We start from the raw sequence: 23636 nt of genomic DNA, 5'->3' as shown, positions 1-23636 counted from the left end.
ACCACCGGTTCGATCCCTGGCTGCCGGGTGAGGATCCCACATGGCACGCAGACCTCTCCTTCCGCACCCGCTGCTCCCCTCAGCAGTGTATCTGGTCGGTCTGCCTGTTCTATTCCCCGCTCTGGCTCTGGTGAATTCTCTCACCCTCCTGCGCTTCTGACTGTACCCAGTGCTTGTATAAATAAATAAATAAATCTTTTAAAAAAAGAAAAACAAAAATTTGGCATTATACTCACTGGAGTTCCTGTTGAATACACTGGTGCAAAAGCAATGCCTGCATCTGTAGAACCCACACGTAGCTTGCCAGCTGTTGTGGTCAACAAATCCCTTAAGGTTGAGACTTGTTCATTATTCTGGGACACCGGGGGTGGTGTACTGCTGTTTGGACAATCAGGATTATCCTGATCCTTGTCTTCTTTAATTTGCTTTTCAAGGGTAAATTCTTTGTTTTCTGAAATAAAAACAAAATTAAAATAAAATTAAGCATGATGCTAAAGTACAGACAGAAAAGTAGCACCCTGCATCATACAGTGGAAGGTAAGAACTGATGTAGTAGTGATTCATTCACATGAACACACATATAAGATGGATTAGGTTCTTCAAAATGGAGTCAAACAGCTAACATTCCTCAGTATCTTAGACATGCAGATGAGTCTGTATTTGTCATGACTGAAAAATGCTATCGCTAAGATAAGCAGAAACTATCTATCTACAAATCTGCTCCCTTGGTGGTCTTATTGACAGGCTCACACAGAATCATTTCTGACAGGGAGATACTTCCTAATAAGACAAATGTTTAAGCCTAGCAAAATGCATAAGACAAAAGTAAATTGTTGTCAATGAATAGTACGTAGTTGATTACATTAAACCTTGTAGGGCCTCCCTGGTGTCACAAGGGGTTAAGCACAGCACTGTCAAGCTATCCATAGCCTCAGCAGTATAAGCTCGAACCCCGTGGCCAGGGAGCTACCCACATGGCACAGCAGACCTCTCCTGCCTCGCCTGCTGATCCCCTCAGCAGTGAATTCTAGTTAATCTGCCTGTCTGCTCCCCACTCTGTCTCTGGTGTGTCCTCTCACACCCTGCACCTCTGGCCCATACCCCAGAGTTCTTGTATGTATAAATAAATCTATCTTTAAAAAAACTAAAACAAATCCTTTTAATATACTTATGACTATTCATTATACTTAACCTTTTTTCTCTTCTCTGGCCTTCTGCTCGGCAAGATCTGCTAACCAGTGCAGTGGTGACTGAGACTCTGGAGGAGTTAACTTGCTGTCTGTGCTTACATCACTCCCTGGGCTGCTGTTGCCATTGCTCTCAGACTTCTGTGGGGTATTCTGCTGTTGAGACTCAGGCATGCACAGAGAAATTTTATTACTGTGATTAAGAACATTCTGTAAAACCTAAAAGACAAGAACAACTGAGTTTTTAAAATATGATTTCTTCAATTATTCAGAGTAAAAGTAGTAGTTACAGGAGTCAGCCATTGCTAACTCATTATCCAGTAAAATAACTTATAAAACAAATCCTAAATTGGATTAAGTATCAGGCTAATTAATATAACCATATATTTTTATTTGAATAATTCAAGATTTCTACTCACTTGAGACACACCATTCATCGTAGGAAAATTTCCACCAACTTGTATATTCTGTTTGTTAGTACAATGACAATGGGATTTAATACCATATTTTTCTCTAAGAGTGTGCATTGCATCTAGAAGATCTGTTAAAACTATAAAATAAAATAGTGGTTAATAAAGCTTCTTCATTATACTCTAGTTTTTCCTTTTTAAAATGTTCTCTTTATGACTTTTTCCACTGAGCGTAGGCTTGTCTCACTAGCTTTGTTACACAGAACTGTAATAACCGAGCAAAAACAATTCAATATTAGATAAACCTTACCTTTTGATTCTAGCATACTCCTACATATTTTTAAATAATCTGGAGCAACCAAGAACTGTTATACCACTAAATAAACAATGTATATTTGTACTTACCAGAACCGGGTATAATTTGAGTTGGCATTAAATGTTTGTGATCATGAGGCTGTCCTTTCACACACTTCATCCACGCATACAGTTCTTTATCTGTAAGTTTACAATATAACACTTATTATTTTACATTAAGATTGATGGCTTGCATATAAAAAGTCAACAATAATATAAAACATGAGAAAATAAGATAGTACTACCATTTTGAGATTTTATTTTTTTGTTAAAGATTTATTTATGCATACAAGAACTGGAGTGTAAGCCAGAGATACGGGAGGTTGAGGGGCTCACCAGAGAGTGGGGAGCAGAATACGCACATCTACTGAAATACACTGCTGAAGGGCGCAGTGAGCGAGACAGAAGAGGTCTGCAGCACCATGTAGGTTAGCTCCGTGGCTGACCAAGAATCGAACTCCTGCTATAGTAACTGGCAGTGAGTGGCTTGATAGCGCTATCTTTAACCCCTGTGCCACCAGGGAGGCCCCATTTTGAGAAATAGTATACAAAACTGATGTTGTACAGTAAGTTGTTCTTTATTATCATTAAATTATTATTTTCCTCTATTTTCTCTGTCTTATTCTAGAGTCTCTGTAAATTTCCTTTAATCGCTCAGCTATTTTTCTGTGCCAAACAGTGCTTTTTCCTGATCTGAGTACACTAACCTGATGTATCAGTTTGAGGCAAACCAATTTTTTTCTTTTATGTCTTAAAGACACATACAGAAACTGTCACGAGACCTGTAAAAAAGCTGCCATTAGATATGTAATATTCAATTGCTATTATTATATTCAAAGAAGGCTACATACCTGGAGTTGCAAACACATTAAGACATAGCATGAGGCATAATGCTACACAGGAAAATACTCAATACCTTGATCTCTGGAGATTATCTCTACAAATTTATTGACAATGACAGCCACTTATGTAATTACAAGGACTTCAATAAATACCACAAAGTTCATTAAATTCAGCATAAAAAGATATAGAGCTACATTGTGGTTATGAAGTCACAGATTAAATAAAATTCAAATCTAGTCTAAAACTGGCCATTAAAAAAAAAAAGCTTCCTATGGGGCCTCCCTGGTGGTGCAGAAGTTAAAGTCTCAGTGTTATCAAGCTATCACCAACCACTGTGGCATGAGTTCGATCCCTGGCCAGGGAGCTAACCCACATGGTGCAGCAGACCTCTCCTGTCTCGCCCACTGCTCCCATTAGCAGTGTATTTCAGTAGATCTGCCTGCTCTTCTCCCCACTCTGTCTCTGGTGAATGCTCTAACTCCCCCAACCCTACACCTCTATCCTACACCTCAGTTCTTGTATGGATAAATAAATAAAAATAAATCTTCAAAAAAAATTAAAAGCTTCCTGACAACTCACCAAAGCCTACATGGTAATCTGTTAAGTGCTTCTTAATTGCTTCTATTTTAGACACTTATGTTAAATACCACTATAATCTAGTCAATTTGGGTTTATTAAGAGGATACATAGATGACACAAAATAAACATATAGGCTATACTAAAAAAAAAAATTCATGGTGACTGGCTATATCTTCAAACTAACAGTACTATGAGAACTGACAGTAACACAACTGTGAAAATTAATTTCTTTTAATTTGGCAAAGGAAAGTAATATAGAATGAGGAATCCAAAATGACTGTCACAAAGTTTTATAGCAATGCAGCTGTTTCTATCACCTGAAAGTTGTCAAATACAGTTTTATGATTTTGGAGATAATGAACTGGCTAAGATACATTCCTTATTATGCATTTCTTCACATTTTATTCCTATCTTCTGCATATCAGAGAAACACCTAGTTGTAGATGTTTGGCTACGCACCCCCACTTATTCAAGTTTCTTTGGAAAGCGCTGGATTTATAAGAAAAAGGATTAGAACAGGTAAAGCCAGTAATCCTATCAATGGTAAAGATGCTGATAGCTAAATCATGATTCATTATATATAGCAGACCCCTTATTGGTGCAGGGATTGCCTTCTGAGAGGCCCAGTCAGCACCTAAAACTGTGGATAGTACAGAATTCTACCATAAGAATATGTTTTGGAAAACATATATAAAACTGAAATAAGTTATGTACAGTAAAGATTGATACCAATAATAAAACAGAAGTTATAACAAGATACTGTAATAAAAGCTTTGTGAATGTGGTATCTCAAAATATCTCACTGTTCATACATACTACTTTTGGACTGGGGTTAGCCTGACTATAGATAACTGAAACTTTTAAAAGCCAAACTGTGGTTAAGGGGGAATTATTATGCAACTATGAGAAAAAAAGAGTTGCCTGGAATAAAAATGACATTCTTTATTTCTAGACACTGAACATGCTACACTAAATATTATTTTACTTCTACAAATTGACTCTTGATATTTCTTTAGGACTTTAGCTCAACAAAGAACTCAATACTTTTAGATTACTAATATTAGATAGCTACTTCCAAAATTGCCTTGAAGACACTTTTTCTAAAGCACTTTCAGCAAGAGAAAAGGTATATTACTTCCATTATGAACTGTGTATTATTTCCAGCTATATTAATTAACATGAAGACCACTATCTTTGTGCCTTTTATGTAGAAATCACCAGTAATTTTAAAGGCTGTTTTCATGTATAATTAAGATTTTTCATTTTCTAAGGCTGGAGGTAAATGTGACTAGTAGCAACACATTTTTAAATATTTTGATTTGAACTTTATGGACCAATATTTGGAAAATTCAATTCGCACTGGGAGATAGTCAATTGTGACTTTGTGCAGGACTATGTAATTAATGGGTTCCTTCACATTGGAATCAAAAGCAACAATGCTGAACCTAAATTTACACTACATTAGGAAACTATCTGCTTCAACACGATAGTGGAGCCACTCATGCTAAGGAAATATAAATGCAGTTTTATTCCAGAAAATCTGGCCATTAGTAAAAAGTGGTCATTCCCTTTAAAAATGAACTTCACAAAACTTTCTTAATCTGATATGTTCATAACTAAGAGAGGCAGAAAACACACACACACACACACCACTAAACTATTATGGATGAGTGACTCTAAAGAAAATGAATGTTATAAAACATTTCAATGTATATAAAGTTATAAACTGACCTCTAGAACTCTTCCTTTCTTTTGCCTTGTAACAATCTAAGCAGACCACAAATCCACATTTTTGGCAGACCCAATGAATGTTAAACAATGTTGCTTCACATGCATCACACATCTCCCGGACTCCTCTTACTGCTCTTTTCCAGGCAATTTTGGCTAAAATACAGAAAATACATGTAAAGGCAAACATGCTTTTGTTTTATACAATTGTGGCTAAAATATAGCAAAAACAAAAATTTAAAGGCAAAGCAAGAAATCTGAAGAATATGCTAACTAAAGATCAATAGCAGGTTTCTTAAAGTGATTGCTATTTCTGCCATTATGATATAATTTAGTGCAATAAAGACACTTTAATACAAAATAAATCCCAGTGTTTGTTTGCCACATGAAGACACAACTCATCCCAAATTATTTAAGCTTTTAATCTGGTTGTAGTCATCACAGATTTATATGGGAGCAAGTATCTCATAATGTAGAAAGAAGATATGTTAATTATGTAAAGCACATGACTTACTAAGTGTCTAAATGTTAGCTACCTTTCTTTCTCTTTCCTTAAATAAGTGTTTTTTCTCCCATTTGGCAATATTTGGATTCATATTTGGTTGCATAAACAGAATAATAAAAGCTTCCAATGAATGGAGGCCACCAGACTTCCTACAATGCACAGGATAGTGCCTGCAATAGAATTTTTAAGTTCAAAATTTCAAAAGTGCCTCAACTGAAAAATTGCTAAGGCAAATTCTTCTAATAATTACAAAGTGCTACTGGGATTTCACAAACTGTAAATCCTTTAATTCAACCTTAAGTGGAAATTGCTACCTTTATTACAATTGGTGCATTTCCACATAAAAAGGTATCATTATTAAATTAAAAAAAATCAATGATTAGGTGAGATTAGGACTTTCCCACAGGTTCAACATACTTCAGATAGAAATTCTTAAAATGAAATTTGTAGTTAACATGTTTTAAGTACTTAATATCCTTACCATCCTTTTTCACCCAGGACAAAGCTGTTTTTTCAGACGTTACTAATTGGCAGAACTTATCACCTATTATATCCAAGATGTATTTTGAAGTTTCTATGTCTAGGTCATCATCTTCATAATTCTCATGTGTCCATAAACTCACAGCTTCATCATCATATTGGTCAGGAGAAGAGAAGCCATCTATTCTAACAACTCCATTTTTACTAAATGACAACCTGAAACATTAGAACATAAATGCAGTGGATTATCAAGGTAGAATTTCATTTTTTAAAAAGTTGAAAATTTAAAATTAGTTTCTATTTTAACATATAAATTATACTTATAATTAAAAATAGAAAATAGTGTAGCTTTTCATATATACACATAATATTAATTGAACTTAACAAATTTAAATGATGCCCATAATGTTACAAATGACAATGGCAAGCAACATACTTTTAGGTTACATCAAGAAATAAGATTCTTCCCTATCACTTATAATTGACTCCAGTCAAATGAAAAATATTCCCAAGTGTTTGATGAATGACAAGAGTTAAATACTGGGCCTCCCTGGTGATTCAAGGGGTTAAGCACAGCACCGTGAAGCTATCCGCAACCTCTGCAGCATGAGTTCCATCTCTGGCTAGCCAGAGTGCTAACAATATGGCACAGCAGACCTCTCCTGTCTCGCCCACTGCTCCTCTCAGCAGTGTAATTCAGTCAGTCTGCCTGTTCTGTTCCTGACTCTGTCTCTGGTGAATCCTCTCAGCCCCTGCACCTCTTGTGGGTACCCCAGTTCTTGCATGCTTAAATAAATAAATCTTTAAAAAAAAAGTTAAATGCTGGCTAAATGCTACCTAGAGCAATACTGCTACTTTGCACATAATCTCAAAGCTGAAAATCCCTAAATGACCTTAAGATCTTCTTTCAGTTACACATAAAGTTCTTCATTAATTAAAATGACAATAAATGTGACTTAGAGGAACAAAGATAGAAACTCTCAATAATAATTATTAGTAACCCAATTATTATACTTAATTCCTCTTAGCATCTGATATATAACTAAGTATTCAATTCATAGAAGTATAGGGTGAAGGGCAAAATCACTGTTCTTTTATTGGTTGGTGATTATTCCTCAAGCATGTGTACATACATACTCTCGTTACTCTTAAACAGGGGATAACTGAAGTTCACTGTAAATCATTTTATATTTTTCAAATTGGCAAGAACAACAACATTCTCATTACTCTCCTTTCTCGTATCTTTGTTATGTTACATCTTCCCTCTTTTAAACCAAATTTCTCCCTTTCTTTAACCCATCATATTCACTTTTATGTTGTTATACTACTTTTGATACTTATTACATCTTTTGTGCATTTCCACATGTCCAATTTTTCTACTATTCTTTGAAATTTTTCTTTCGGGATTATGGGCTAGAAAGACTATGAAGCAAAGAAGAAATGATAAATTGTTCTGTTCCTACAAATATGTATTTTGGGGGCTTTTACTCGGCATCAGCATGGTAGTATATTTGCAAGTAAAGCGTCTCCTAATTTCTTAGAAAGAATATGGTAATGATAGTAAGGAAAATATTGCAGCTAGTATTAATAGAGAATTTCATGTGTTTGGTACTATAAGGATGTTGCTTACTTTATTATTTTTTATTTAATCTTTACAAAAACGCTGAGACAGAAACCATTATTATTTACATTATGTTGAGACAGGTGCAGTTGGAGACCTATTATAGTTAATAAAGTCATTTAAAAGCTCAGATATAGAGCAAAGATTAAAACTCAGGAATGACTTATTTCAGAATATGAGTCTTTAACTAGCTTCTCTTAACTAGTTGGGTTGCCCAGTTCTTCTTGAGTTGAAATGTTATGCATCTATCTATAAGTTTTTAGTGTTAAAGTATTTAATAATACTAACAGTATAGCAGTATACATGTATCTTATTTTAATATTTACTATGAAATCTCTGAAATATGAGATGGTACTAATACTTGTCATTTTATGACTCATTTTTATATATACATATGTTTTAAAAAACCAAAAGTATGGGTATTCCAGTGCAACACATGACTTAAGCTTAATACCTAGATTGTTATTGTTCAACTAAATTCACAGATTATTTATGATCACTAGCCAATAAGTATATTTAAGCACTATATTATTTTTACCAAATTGTATATATTTTTTTAAAAATTCCTTCTATTAAAAGAAAATTGTTGTTTTTTTACTATTTTCTAGGAAAATAAGGAGGTAGAAACTTGGAGGTAGAAACTGAAATATTTCTGAGATATTTCTCATTGAGAATAAATCAAAATATTATGATATACATAATCATGCTTTCCTGAGTCTCAGCCTGCCCTCTAACTCATTTTACAGATGCTCATTTTTCTCAACAATTCTATACCTAGCAGCAGTCAGACAGCTAGAACAGAAGCAAAATTCCTAGGAAGGCTAGGAATCATCAGAACTCATCAGACTTCTGTTTCTGTCCCCCTCATTAACCCTTCCTTTATGGTAGAAAAATGCATGATATATTTTGCATGAAAATAAGTTTTGATAAATACTGTCTTTGCTTCCAGATATTAAAAGTAATAAAATCATTGCATAGAGTGAAAAGAGAAAAAAAGCATAAAGCAGAATAGAAGAGCCATATGGAACACAAGTAGCAATGTGAATTTGCACTCAGTCCAACATTCTCGTTTCAGAAACAAAGAGGCTCAAAGACTCACTCCCACAATAAAAGAAGCCATCAGAATGATAGCATAATTTCTAATACGAAAATAAAAAAAAATTCTCTCCCAACTATGTATTTTTACTTACCGTCTAAAGTAGTAAAATCTACAAAATACTGGTGAGTGAGTTGATTCTTCTCCTTTTTTATTCCGAATGAGTCTACATTCTCTGCACTTTTGTAAATTAGGTCCTATCTCACAGCAGGAGTCATCCTGTAAAAAGGATTCGCCAGTTTGCTTCAGCTTCTTGACTTTACGCCAATCTTTTAATACTGAACGAGGGATGCCAGCTGTAAAACCAGTTGGAAAATATAAGCAAGGTTATATCTCTGTAGACAGGTACATTCCCCCTTAAGATAATATTCAAATCTATTATACAACTGTGCTGCTATATTAAGATTATAAAAAAGAAGCAGAGTTTTAGTTTCAGGTATTTTAATAACATAGTAGTTATTTGTTTACTTACCATTCTACTAACCAAATGAAATCTTATGTCAGTATACTACAAATGAGAAAAAGTAATTTCCAGCTGACAGAAATGCTAATACTTTAAATACTGAATATTGAATAAACATTAACACATAATTAGATAATAAACACACAAATCATTCAGTCTGTAAAAATATGACCCTTTTGCACAAAAATTTATTATAAATTTGTATACAAACTCAAGATCCACAGGAAAAACCTAAACCCTAATTTAGTACTTTTAAGGCCAGTTTCAATTCTACCTATAGGTGTTCTGAAATTTTTAATCGGATTTTCCAAGGTATGACTCATTAAGATAAATGGGGTATATATACACAATATGGAATATAACTTGCCTATATAAAAAAAGATCGTGGCATGTGCGACAACATGAATGAAACTTAAGCTATTATGTTAAATTAAATGTCAGGAGAAAGACAAATACTAGAGGAGTTCATTCATATGTGGAAAAAAAACAGTAAATAAAAAAAACAGTAAATGAACAGATAACACAATCAAACTCTTGGAAAGCAGAACTAGAGGGGAAAAGAGTTTGGGGTGGTGGGTATGTGTGTTACCATCTATTTGAAGAAATGTGAATTTTTATTCCTAAAAGTTTTGAACTGCATACGGAGCCACAAAAGACCTCAAATAGCCAAAATAATCTTAACAAAATGGAGGAAGAGTGTTGCTATCATACTCCCAGATTTCAATCTGTACTACAAAGCTGCACTCTAACTGGAACTCCCTCGCCTAAGGGTTAAGTCTCAGCACTATGTCCAGGACAGGCCCACCAAAGGATATGTGCCTTCCTATGTTCACTGAAGCACTGTCTACAATAGCCAAATTAGGGAAACTTAAGTGATCAAGGTCAAATGGTGGGTTCGAAAAATGTATATACTATTATTCAGCTCTAAAAAAGATAACTTTTGCCATTTGTAACAACATGGATGGAACTGGAGAGAATAATGCTAACAAAATAAGTGAGAAAGAGAGAGCAAATACTTGATGGTTTCATTACATGAGGAATACAGATAAAAGAAAAGGATCAGATAAAAAGAAACCCTAGAAAAATGACTGTGAGGACAAAGGAGGAAAATACAGTGGGGACAGGGGCACAATAAATGTTATCGTGGAAGACTATGGGTATCTTGCTGGAGGATGGTGTAAGGACATGCATGTGAAGAGTTGTGATCCCATGCCTCTGAATTGCAATGTTGTAAACCAGGGTCATCTGAACAAAATAAAAGCTACCTCCGATAACAGAAATAACGTTAAAAAAATAAGTGAATTTGTAATAATGATATTTGAGAGAAGGGCTAAGATTTCCCGCACATTATTTCTGCCTTACTATTATGTTCTCCATGTATTATCAATGTACTGTTGGAACAAGTACAACTTTTGGAAAAATAGAAAGGTTTGAAAGTAAAAGAAAAAAGCCGTACTAACTTGGATGTCTTTTTTGATAAAAAGTGTACCAAGGATGTCTAAAGAGGGAAAAAAAAACTTAATGCACTGAACAGTCTGATATCTGGAGAAAAAAATACTCTTTGTAGGGACAAAAAAATACTTCTTGACTCTTATAAGTGTATTTATATAAAATATTAATATATCTTTGGGTCAAACTTAAGATTTACAGTTTACTATTTCTGTCATGCTGAAGTAATAAATTGTATTCTCTACTCTTTTATTTTCTAATCATGACCATTTTGTGGATCAGAAGCAGAATAACTAAACTACTCTCCTGAAAACTATATACTTCTTGCAGAACCATGTAGTAGAATTCTCCTGAGCTTATACTATCACTTACCTGTTGATAATGTGAAGCAGTACAATTTCAGAAAGATCACACATCTTAATGTAGGAAGGATTATGTTTAAACTCAAAGATGGTCCATTTCGCATAGGATCCAGTTATTAAACACATCTAGAATTTCTGTCTAGCTCTTTACAATTACATGCTCTCCCCTCTTCTATTTCTAAATTAGGGGAAGGAGCCATTTGACTTAAGTCTCGATGAGAAACACAACTGTGTGTTACTTTCACACACACACACACACACACACACACACACACACACACACACCCCTCTTATAGAATAAACACATTTCCAGAAGGCTGTGTGAAAGGCTTGTTATTTCTTCCAGGTGTGTATCGCCTATGGACTATACAAAAATTCAGAGCTTTTAGAAGTCAGAATGAACAACAGAAATCATATACTACTGAGAGACTTTTATTTGGCACAATTGCATCCAATCATTTATTTAGTTTATGTATTAGACTAAATTAAACTAAATGCAATCTATTCCTATTCTGACTAGAAAACAACTCTAAACAAACATGCTTTTAAATTAAATAAAAAATTGGGAACACTTCAAAGTATGGATAACCATACCATTATGAACAACTTAAATACTATAATAAGGAACCAGACATTATAAAGCAAATCTCAAATCTTGACACAAAATACAGTTAAAGCTCCTTTTTCTTAAAAGAAAAAAAAAAGAATTATAAAAAAACAAAGGGACTGCTAATATAGACAGATTTTGTTATTACAAATTTTGCTTCTAGCCAGGCTCACCATGACTCATCATAACTACTCCTTTTATGAATTTTACCATATTATTTGTATAAGATGAAATAAAACTTCATCTTGCCATTAATTTTATATATCTAATTTACTGGTGATGTTTAAAATCTAAAAGCCTGAAATTAAGACAACAAAAACACACCTATGGATATTTTTATTTCCTTTATTTCCTTTAGTTCTCTATATAGGTAAATCTTCAAACACCTGCTCTAAGCAATAAAAAACTAAGGAGGAAGAATATAAGAGAAAAATACAGGGAAACCTCTAATCTCTGATATCAAAGCCTTAAAAAATATTTTTTGAAATATCTTCTGGTTACAGTTAAAAACAACTGGTTTTGTGTATCACAGGACTTAAAGACATTTAAATTTGATGGGCAATTTCAATTCATAAAATAAAATGTAAAAAATAAGTCAAGGAAAACAGCTGGATTTTAATTATCAGTATTAAAGGAGGCAGATATGAAAATAGTCTGAATAGATACAGCAAAATCTACTATAACTGGGTTTTGAACTTACTAAAAACTACCATTATCTGTGTATTTAATATATAATTATATACATGTAATTGTGTATTTAATCTTATTACATATTTTAAATGGTGAATTAATTCACTTTTTGATCAATTATGTCTGATGAACGCCCCAATGAACATTAAAAGGATAAAGGTCATTATTTACTACAAAGAAGGTACTTAACTCAGGATTAGATATTTCTCGACTTACGAACTCCCAACTCAAAGAACTTTTCTAGGCAGCCTTATACAAACCAAGTCATAGTTACTTAATATTATTTTGGACTTGGAAATAAAAAAAGATACTTAAAATATCTACTCTGATGCTAAATATTAGTAAGCAGGGGAGATCTGTCTTAGAACTCTTACTTGGGAAAATGTATGTTCAATCTCAAAACGAAAACAGCGCAGGTATTTCATTAAGTTAATTTTATAAATTTTACTTTATAAGGGTTTCCTAAATGTTAAAATATGAAAGTACCTAGTCCTGTTTTTTGCAAATTTAACTCAAGTATTTGAGTACCTAGCACCAAAGTAAACATATAAGATTAAAGAGAAACAATTATTGACCACAACAAGCCTCTTAAGAATTCATTGGGGAAGGAGAACATATGAGAAAGAAAAGCAATACTATATACAATCCAATTCTCAAATAAATGGTAAGTATCCTGTATCCCTCGTTGTCAATCTCCCTCTCTTCTGACTATGTTTGCACTTCAGTCTGTCAGCCTCTCTCTCTAGTTGAGCTCGTTTTCCTTCGTTCTTTCACTTTCTGACTGTCCTTTTCTATGATTCCATCCTCCTGTTTTTCTCTCCTTCACTTTGCCTCTGATTTCCACACAGGCATGTGGGAAAACCTCATTCAGTGATAAGGCCCCAAATAGAGCTCTCAAGCATCCAAATGCTTGTGAAAGTACTTCTTGAATGTCCACATTGTCAGATATCTCATATATTGTATGTGGATGAATACAGTGAAACTATTAAGTGCTTTCTGCATTGTGCAACATACCTAAAAAGAAATAAGCAAACTGAGAAAAACTACTTCTAAAAAACATCTAGAATCACTTTATAGTAAATATTATTGGCAAGTATCACTTATTTTGCCCTGCTATAGCTATAAGAAATATAGTTATCAGTTTTGAAATTTACTTGTTTATGAAAGTCTTCTTGATTATAGATTTGAACACACAAAACCATACCCCCTCTTCCCCCATTTTAACTTTTACCCATGGTTAAGGATGGTTTGAATGAGTAGTATTAAGTTAAATAGAGAATATTTTCAATAAGCTTTCACATTTGTCACCATGAAAGAAAGTCCACTTATACACTACTTTGAATGAATTCTATTCTGAAAGGATTTCTTTTTCAAATATATCTTGCTGTAGAAAAACAGTCATCATTAGGAATCTCCTTTTGGTGTGATACCACAACTACATTTTGAAAAGTCATATAAATGTTCAAAATTCTGAATAACTAACATATTACACATTAGGATTTTTGCTAATGTAAAACATGTATTTCTACAAGTCTCTCAAAACTAGAGAGAGTAAGTCTCTCTTCCTCTTACTATGTTACTGCAGAAATGAGGCCATGCACATAATTATGCTAGAGCATATAAATAAAGACAGAAGATGCCTTTAAAGCTCACTTATCTTCACAAAATCACACCATTACTACTAGAAAGGTTCATTTTACCTGAGGGATGAAAAGTAATTAATTTACTTACCACTATTGTTGCTCTGCAACTTCAATTTACTTTTCTCTTTGGCAATCCTGCTGAGAACCCCATTGGGTTTTAAATCTTCTTCTGTTTCACCTTTTTTCTTCTGCAAATCATTTTGCTTCTTTTTGTAGGTTGGTTTAGGTTGCCTTTTAGTCCTTTGCTCTGACTTGCTTTCACTTTCATCTGAGTCTCCACTTTCAGAGCCAGATTCATAAGTTCTTTTGTTTTTTTTCCTATTGACTTTATCATCTTTTATGTACTTATCAATTATTATCTTACTATCCACACAATTTTGTATGTCATTAGATGTAGAGGCTATTAAATTGACAGAACATGGCTTAATAATTTCTGAAACAGAATTACCTGAATTTTCCACTTTATTAGTATTTTTATCTTCTTCTGAATGTCTAGTAAGCCAGGCCTTTTTCAGTTTAGTATGGTAGTTTGGTTGACTTGTCTGGGATGCCTGCCCACTTCCTACAGAGTTAGCTTTGTTTATTGTACTACAGACTGCACTGCTCTCCAAGAGAACAGAGGCTGAAGATGTCTGACTTTTCAGAGCATTAGACTCAGTCTCACTGACATTACTACTTTTATACTGAGCTGCAGCCAATGCTGCCTTGTGCTTTTTCAAATGGACAAAATCAGTTGTGCCTGAGAACCCAGAACTGGGCTGAACAGCACTTTCTGTCTTACTACTAGCTGGTGTAACTGAAGCTGTGGTGCTGACCCTGCACTCTTGCGTTTGAGCCACTGAATGACTGACACTTTTTGAAGAGGTACATTCTAAGGATTTAGAGGCCAAAATGGTATTTGATAAAGAGTAAATTATTTCCGAATTACCCCAGCTGGAAACACTGGTGGTAGTTGCAGCAGATGTGAATACATCCGTCTTAGTATTACACACTGTATTTACAGCAGACATGACTGAACTGGGAACACTGCCCTGTGAGACAGCCTGAAAGTTTTTTTCAGATTTTATGTGAGCACTGTCTGAATTCACACTTGGCAGAACGATTCTTCCAGTTTCTCCAGCTTCTGCTGGTTTGAGGCAATCTGTTTGATTTGCCCCAGCTGAAGATCTTTCACTAACTCTATCTTTGGAAGTTAACTGCATTGTTGGCATGCTATCAAATTTTGTACTAGAAGGTGGACGCACAATGACAGATGCCATAGCCGCCTGTGACTTTCCACTGCTTTTCTCTACATGCCATTCAGCTTTCTCTTTACTGATGTTATTATTAGATTTCCACATTTCTGTCAAACTCTGCTCCGAAGAACTCTTAAAATTTGCCTGAGAGTCTTTTGGTTCGGGAATAAGAGTTGGAGGCTTTTGTGATTCTTGAACTTTCCCACCAGCATTTACTGGCATTACTGGAGTTAAAGTTGGAGGGGAAAGGCTGCTGTAGCTGCTTTCCTTTCTTTCCAGGCTGTGATGAATTGGTGGGTGAAATACTGGTGCTCTATGTAAAGCAGGCATACTTCGGAGTGTATTTGTAGAAGAAACTGTCAAATGAGTAGGACTCCTACAATCATTTCTGAAGGTTGTTACTGAGTGAGATGCAATTTGATGGGGAAGATGTTCTGGTATTTTGCCTACTAAACTTTCTTCCGGTTGGTGTTTAATCAAAGGTGGAGGTTTTGAAAGAGATGATATAAATGAAGTCAGAGTCTGAGGATTAGTTGCTGCTGCAAGGGTATTACTCTGTTTTTCACTGTAAATATTTGAAACCTCCTTGGATGGGTATGACCTTGGTGGTTCATTGACCACACTATTAGACAACGTAGTGAAATAGTTACTTTGGGGCAAACTCTGAGGCACTGAGTGCTTCATTTTATAAAGATCTGATACTGAGCATTCTATATCTTTGTCTTGTTTGATGATATGGCTTTTAGGGCTAGAAGATGATGATGCTACTCTGGAATAATTATCTCTCTCACCCTCAAGCCCCTTGACTTTAGTTGTAAATGGAGCAACATCAATACTTTCTTGTAGAATTCGGCGGTGTTCCTCCTTATATTTGTTTAATCTCTCTCCTGTTTCCTGGGGTGGCCTCTGTAATTGATTCAATACAGGATCCACAAAGTGCCTAAGCAAGAGACCATCTTTTCCAGTCTGTGACCTGTTTAGATCCAGGTCATTTTTTGCTGATGTGGATGCAACAGAACGTAGAGGCTCAATAAAGGCTTTTCTCTCCAATTCTCTATAAATAAAATACACAAAGGTATCTGTAAGCACTTTTTATTTTATACCAGATAATTTCTTTGCAATATCACTATTATAAAAGTAAAACATGACTTTGTATGTTCTCTAGTATTATTGAGTAAATAGGAGGTATATCAAAAAGGTAAGAATAGTATCTTGTCATAGCTTAAAGACCCCCATAAACTTAAAATTGTCTAGTTAGAATATGAATTAAAAACTATAAAACAGTATTTATAAGTTCTAAGCATTAGTGCACTTACTCTTTATGATGATCTATTAAACTTTTTGTTAATGGTGGACTGGAATGTGCTGTGATTTTAAGTGGCCGATGAGGCTCTGCACTGGAAGGTCTGACAGGAATGTGACTAAGCAATCCAATACCATCCGCTGAGGTCACAGGGGTGGGTTGATGTAACCAAGGACTAGGAGAACTCTATTAAGAAAAAAAAATTTCAATTACTAGAAAAAGCTAAACACCACATCACAGGAACACTATAATTGTAGAATGTTTAAGCAACATGTGATTTTTTCTAAATGTGTCTTATTAAACAATATTCAATCAACATAATTACATGACTTTTTCCTTATAATGTCAAAAATTAATCAGCATTAACATAGTAATGGTTATTTATTTATTGTTTATTTTGCTAAAAGCGGACAGTAAAATCAGTCTTCAGCTTACAACTGATAAAAACTATAGCTTGTAAGATTTCCAATAATTCTACCACCAAAATACATATTACTAACAGAAAAAAAACAGAATTTGTATTCCTAACATATATTTCACCAGAAATAGAAATTATAATCAAGTTTATGTGCCAATTTTTATGGGGGAAAAAAAACCCCACAAAAACAACTTTTAAAACGTAAAGTTAATTGGAATTGACAAAATACTGCATTTCCACATCCCAGCTACAATTCACTGTATGTTGCGAACACTGTTGGGCCATTAAACGTGAAGGTGTAGCAACAGAATAAAGTTAGTATTTTTTGTGTTAATATGCTGCCTTTCTCAGCATTTTCATGACATGTTTGGTCACATTTATGTTTAACCTTACAGCTGTGTAATTACATGCTTATGAACTGTTTCTATACTATGACTCATGGACATTCTTCTAGAAAATGCTTTATTAAGTTTACCAACAGAATAACAGATGATGGAAAATATAATGCTTATTATAAACAAGGGGAATAAATTTTACATCTCAAAATAATAAAATAAAAGTAATGATATTCACAATGCAGATATTACATTATAAAATTAGACTGAAAATCTAATCTTAGATCTTTATTTTTGCTCAAACTGTTACTTAAATTTACTCCTTTATAATTTTACACTACAAATGAAAATAAGATATGCCTATTTTTAGTTTCTCAAGTTTATGACCAGTTAATAAAGCATTTTATATGTCCTTATATAGACACAAGCAAGACAACCACATCGTCTGAAGCCACATACATGACACATACTAAACAATTTCTACATTTAATAAGATCTGTTTTCAGGGTTTAAAAGTCTTATGGAAAAAGACTCAAAACTATTTGACAACTCCTGGCTCTTATGCGTTCTTCTGGCTTCCTTCCAGTAGCAGCTGCAGATATATTCACAATACATGAGTGAAGTGTCAGAGCAAAAAAGTGGGTGCACTTATACTTGGATCAGCAGGCCTTCTTTTGATTCTGGCAAAGAATATCTTCTAGTGATAGGTGACCAACTCTTCACTGGCTTCTGCTTACTTGTTCTAGGAAGATTTCTAAGTTCAATGGTATCATCGAAAATGGGAATGGGAAGCTTATGCCAATGCAAACATAATTCTCTTAGACCTGAGACCCTGCCAAAATCAAATGTAGGAATGCTGGTGCAGAATAAATTGGTGAAGCTCATTAAGAATTTCTTGAAGGCCAAAGCACATATGAAAGTGAAGCCAAAAGGAGTTGATGCTCATAGTGGAAATAAACAATAACAAATACACTTCAAAAATTTTAGAGGTCTGCATTACGCCACTAGCCACTTGGTTTTCTTTACCACTAAGGTCAATAATCACAACTTGGGTATCTTGGAAGGTCTCATGACTACAGTTTATGTCATAATTGCTACCCAAAATGTTAATAGCAACTCTGATAAAATTTTCACATAAAGAACTACATCCTTACATCTATTGGCACTACACAAAGGTTCTATGCAAGCAGTCTTATCGCTGAAATAAATGAGAAGCCCATTAGTATTGCCTCCCAAACTGCCACTCTCAGAATATGTCTACTGTAGATCATGCGCACCTTGAAAAGTATCAAAAATACTGATGTTCATTGAAGCATTATTCACAATAGTCGAAAGATGGAAGTGATACAAAAAGTCCAAAAAATGAATACATAAAGAAAATGAGGTTTACATACAATGGAATTTATGTTGCTTAAAAGAAAAAATCCTGTTATATGCTACAAATGGATGAACCTTGAGAACACTATATAAAAAAAAACAACAATAAAGGACAAACACTATGATTCCATTCAAATGAATTATCTAAAGTGATAAAAATGAGAAAGATAAAGAAGAAAGGTAGTTGCTAGGGGTAAGGAAAGGGGAGGGATCTAGTATTTAATGGGAACAGTTTTTCAGTTTTGCAAGACAGGAACTTTTGTATAAATACAGTGTGAATATACTTTATATTATACTACAGACTTAAAAATGGAAAAATAAAAAATTTAATGTTATGTTTTTTTACCACACTTAATTAAAAGTGTTTAATAAGATTCTGGGGGACACTTGAAGACCGTGCTTGGCTGCATCAAAGACTAAGTCATCTCCAAGAGTTCAACAGTGACACAGATTTGGTAGTGTCCTTAGTGTTCATTTCTTAGTATAAAAATACATTTGGCTAGAGAAATTGCATATTCCAGGAAAAAATTAAGAGCCCTATACCATCACTGTTAGCAATATTTCATTAGGTAGAGAATGTCAGGTCCAACACTACTGCCAAAAATTAGGCATCTTCAACCCTGGAGAGAACAATGGGCTTAGAGAGCCATATTTTGTAATATAACATCAACACTTCAGGTCTGTGGACTTAACAACTTGTCTTTTAAGAGTAACTTGATACATATCAAAGGTTCTACAAATTTATATAAATTTTAATCTAAAATTTTCACTTCTAATAATTATAAATATATGCCATAATTAGTTATAAGGATATTCATTTTTCATAATAGGTAATTAGTAATGACCAAAAAGTTTTACTTCTTTAAATAGCTATTTTTATAAATAAGCTTTTCTGGTATCTCAGAGTCCATAGCTCCAAAGTTATTAAACATCAACAGTTAATTCTTTAAAAAAAAAAATCCTAAAACATCTCAAAGTAAGACAACTGAAAAATTGTTCATATGTTGAATAAGAAGTATATAGTAATATATGGCAAAACAAAGCATAACTTACCCTCCTTAATGAAGATTCAGCATTAACTGCATTTTCTGGGTGAACCCACTTAGAAGAAGGTAAACCAAGTCCTGAGTATGCATGTGTTCCATTTGGGTATTGCCAAATAATTGGATAAAGTCCAAGTTGATTGTATGAAGCAGATGGATGGGCTTGTCCAAGAAGATGAGGTGACTGGTGCTGTAACAATTGTTGCTGCTGGTGTGCTAATGCCAGGTGGCTCAAGCTGCTGGCATGAGCAGTCTCTAGACGTGGGTGGCCACCAAGTAAGGAGGCAGTAGGCACTCCAGGTAACACAGCAGGAAGTAAATGAGGATGATGAACAGAATGGTGTGGACCACTAGTCAGAGAGTGAGTGTTAATGGTAGGTAATGGAGTTTGACTGGATGATCCAGCCAGTAAGTGGGGTGTAGGAGTTAAGGCAGGGTGATGGGTACCTGGATTTAAACAGGTTCTATGGGATGAAGAATGAAGAGGAAAAGGATGCTGGTTTAAGAAAGGTGAAATGTGATTAGCTCCTGTTTCTGACCCAATAAGTGCAGGATCTCTATAAACTGTGAAATGCTCATTTTTATCAATGATTAGAGGACTCTTTGTAGATTCCAATGTACTACCTCGAGTAGAAACTGGATGAAAACTACATCTTGATAATTCTTGTTCTATTTTATTTGCCAGCCTTCTTTCACCAGTAGTTTGATTGTTCACATAAGTGGCCTTAGACTTTACAGAATCAGGAGAATGGGTAATTTTAGGTTTAGCAACTTCCGGTGAAGGATTGGATTTTGTCTTGTGAGTATCTACTGAAGTATTAAGTTTAGATTTTACAGTCTCTGGAGGTGGACTTCGCTTATGCATTTTATCTTCTGTGACAGAAACTGCATTGAAAGACATGTAAGAGACATACTGATTTTTTTCTTTTTCAGTATTCAGGTGTTCATTTCCTGAAGAAGCACTCCTAACATTTGATTGGGTTAAATCTACTTTAACTACATCATTGACCCAGCTCTGCTCAGAATCTTGTTTTGCTGCTTCAAAATATTTTGCATTTGCAGAATGTTTTGAATCACCAACATTAGGATCCATTTTTTGAAGTGTCTGAAGACCAAAAGTACTTGAGTTTTCCTGAGCCACCTTTTCTGAATTAGTGTCACTTGTAATATCAATAACACATTTTGGTGTAGGTGGTCTGGATACAAACTTCTCCTTTGGTAATAATTCCATGGTATGGGTTTTTTCCTTACTGCATTCCTGAAGAAGCAAATCATTAGGATTATGATCAGAAAGTGAGGTCTGCTCTGATGCACGGATAATCATTTTTTCTTGAAGCTGAGAATCAACAGACTTCTGCTTCTCTGCTTCATGTTTATCTTCTTGTATTTGCTCCCAGGGAGGCTGGTTATCTACTAGTGTCTCTTCTCCTGTCTTTTCATTATTCTGGGGTTTCCCTTCTTCTCCATTTACCTTTGAAGTGTTTTTATTTTTCAACTCATTATCTGGCTTCTGCTCCGAGGAATTATTTACTGTTCTCTTATTTGAATTTTCTGAGTCACTGCTTTCAGAGAAGTCTGAAACATTGTCAGTTCGCAGTCTTTTCATATTTAGTTTCTTTTCATCCTCCTCAGGTTTCCTTCTTTTATTTAGCAATTGTTTGTTTTTACCTTTAGGATTTTCTGTAAGATGAAAAAAAAAAAAGCCTTATTTCTATCAATATTAAATAGGCATATTTTCAGTGTGTTTTAAAAAATTAGTTCTTAATCCCTTCAAAAAAGTGAGTCCTACCTCCTCGTGCTATATAATCATATTTTTCTTCCTTCATCTTCTCTTCATCTGGTATGCTGCTATCTGAGCCCTTTCTCTTATTTGGACGAGTATTTCTTTGTTGCTGGTGTGTATTCTGCTTTGGTATAGCAGCTTGGGAATTCATTGCTGGCCTGGGACTATTTGCTTGGGCACGTGTATAATGACCCTAAAAATAACCAATTAACAATGACTGCTTACTAAATGATCCTGGATAACCTAAGAAAAAATATTTTACAATAATTCATTATTAATAACATACATACGTGAACAGCGTTGCTATTTTGACTTGCACGAGACCTTCGTCGTGATGTAATGCCAATATTTTCACCTTTTAACAAAGAGTGAACAACATCATCTAGAAAGGTCATTTGAACCATAGAAGGATCGACATTCTGTGGTTCTAGTACCTAATCCATGACATAAAATAAGAAAAAAAATAAAAGCAATCAGCTAGCTAATGTAATATCAGGTACAATTTCTTTACTGAGTAGAAAAGTTTAAAGTCAGTTTAGGATTCTTAATTTATAAGATATTGTCAGATGAACAATGTATCAGTTTTAATCAATAAAGATAAAATTACTTTTTTCACTGCTGAAACCCGTTTCATTTGCTAACCAAAAATTAAAAAGCAAATATAATCTATTGCAAGTACATCTTGAGAAACAAGTATAAGAATCAACCAAGAGTATGTCAAGTCATAAAAAAGTTAAAAATAGAAACTAATTTTCAAAATGAAATTATAAAGTAAGACTACCGTAAAAGCTTAGGAAAATTAAAAGGGTAAAAACTGGGTAATAATAACAACAGCTGGTTAAAGAAAGAACTAGTTAAGAAATGCAACACGGGCCTCCCAGGTGGCGCCGCAGTTGAGCAGTGGGTTGCGAAGCAGCCCGCAGCCTCTGCAGCACTGGTTAGATCCTTGGCTGCTCCAGGGCCACAGGAGAAGGATCCCATATGGTGCAAAGACCTCTCCTGCCGCCCACTGCTTCCCTCAGCAGTGTACTTCGGTCCTTCTGCCTGTTCTGTTCCCTGCTCTGGCTCTGGTGAATTCTCTCACCCTCCCGCACTTCTGACTGTACCCAGTACTTGTATAAATAAATAAACAAATAAATCTTTAAAAAAAGAAATGCAATGCAATTTTGTGCTTTGCTGAGAGGCAAATCACACCTTTTATATGGGGAAAAAAGTAGATACAATCAAACACTGTAATTTAATTAGCATTCAACGAGAACTCCATATAAAACTTGTACCCTTAATACCATTAAGGGAGCATATACAATCTGAAATTTGATATGAAAAGAACTAGTGTGCATTAACATTTTACTTGGTGAAAAGAAATCATTTTAAAAATATTGTTTATCAATAGAGACAGAAAAGAAAAAAATTAACCTGACCTAAGGATTTAAAAAAAAAAAAGAGATTACATAAAAGAATTTGATGCCTCTACTTCAAAGAATGATCTTACTAGTATTAAGGAAAAATTGGCCTCATTTATCTCCCTATGACCTAAACTAACCCCTACGTAACTTACTAGCATCACATGACCAAATAAAACCTACTGATGAAATCTAGTGTCAATTTGTTGATTGCTGATTCATTCTGTGGGGGTGGGATATATGGAACATTTGGATTATAAATACATGTTTTCAAAAATATTAGCTGAGTTACCTACCTGATCATTCATAACGATCATGGTGCGAGTAAAGAGATCATGATGAGTAATTATGCCAGTAAACCACTGGGTGGCAGAGTCTTGTCTATATACTCTTACTCTGTATCCATTTAACGAATAAGGACCTTTAAAAACACATACACACAAGAAATAAGGATTATCGTCAAAGGAAACATTTTCACTTAACAGCTATCTTTTAAAGACAATTCACTCACTGAGAATTCATCTGCTTCCAAGACCGGACAGGGCAAGGTTGAGTAAATGCTGGTTTATCAACTCTACCATCATCAATATTGTCATACAACAAGAAGAAATGAGTATGAAACTCCACCAATAAGAAAGGAACGAAAGATTGAAAGTGAAGTTCTTGCTTGCTTGCTTTTTTGCAAATCACCAGATAACCAGAACTGTTTGCATTATCTGTAC

General features: G+C 34.4%; 1 protein-coding gene across 1 annotated transcript in view; it reads right to left on the bottom strand.

Moving 5' to 3' along the window:
- JMJD1C (jumonji domain containing 1C) overlaps positions 1-23246 on the bottom strand; it is a gene marked incomplete at its 3' end in the record, with an annotated part of 41487 nt that extends 18241 nt beyond the window's left edge. The window contains exons 1-13 of the mRNA XM_084244829.1: positions 23211-23246; positions 21802-21945; positions 21518-21704; positions 19739-21408; positions 16569-16741; positions 14106-16306; positions 8898-9099; positions 6088-6302; positions 5105-5257; positions 2003-2092; positions 1607-1737; positions 1193-1406; positions 237-451 (exon numbers count right to left, since the gene is read on the bottom strand). Coding sequence (XP_084100955.1) covers positions 237-451; positions 1193-1406; positions 1607-1737; positions 2003-2092; positions 5105-5257; positions 6088-6302; positions 8898-9099; positions 14106-16306; positions 16569-16741; positions 19739-21408; positions 21518-21704; positions 21802-21945; positions 23211-23231 — 5616 coding nt within the window. The 5' untranslated portion in view covers positions 23232-23246. The remainder of the gene's footprint in view (positions 1-236; positions 452-1192; positions 1407-1606; positions 1738-2002; positions 2093-5104; positions 5258-6087; positions 6303-8897; positions 9100-14105; positions 16307-16568; positions 16742-19738; positions 21409-21517; positions 21705-21801; positions 21946-23210) is intronic.
- Between the last annotated feature and the right edge of the window lie 390 nt (positions 23247-23636).

The sequence above is a fragment of the Talpa europaea genome (assembly GCF_964194135.1).
Source record: "Talpa europaea genome assembly, chromosome: 10".
NCBI lineage: Eukaryota > Metazoa > Chordata > Mammalia > Eulipotyphla > Talpidae > Talpa > Talpa europaea.
This window is presented reverse-complemented; position numbering and strand designations above follow the sequence as displayed.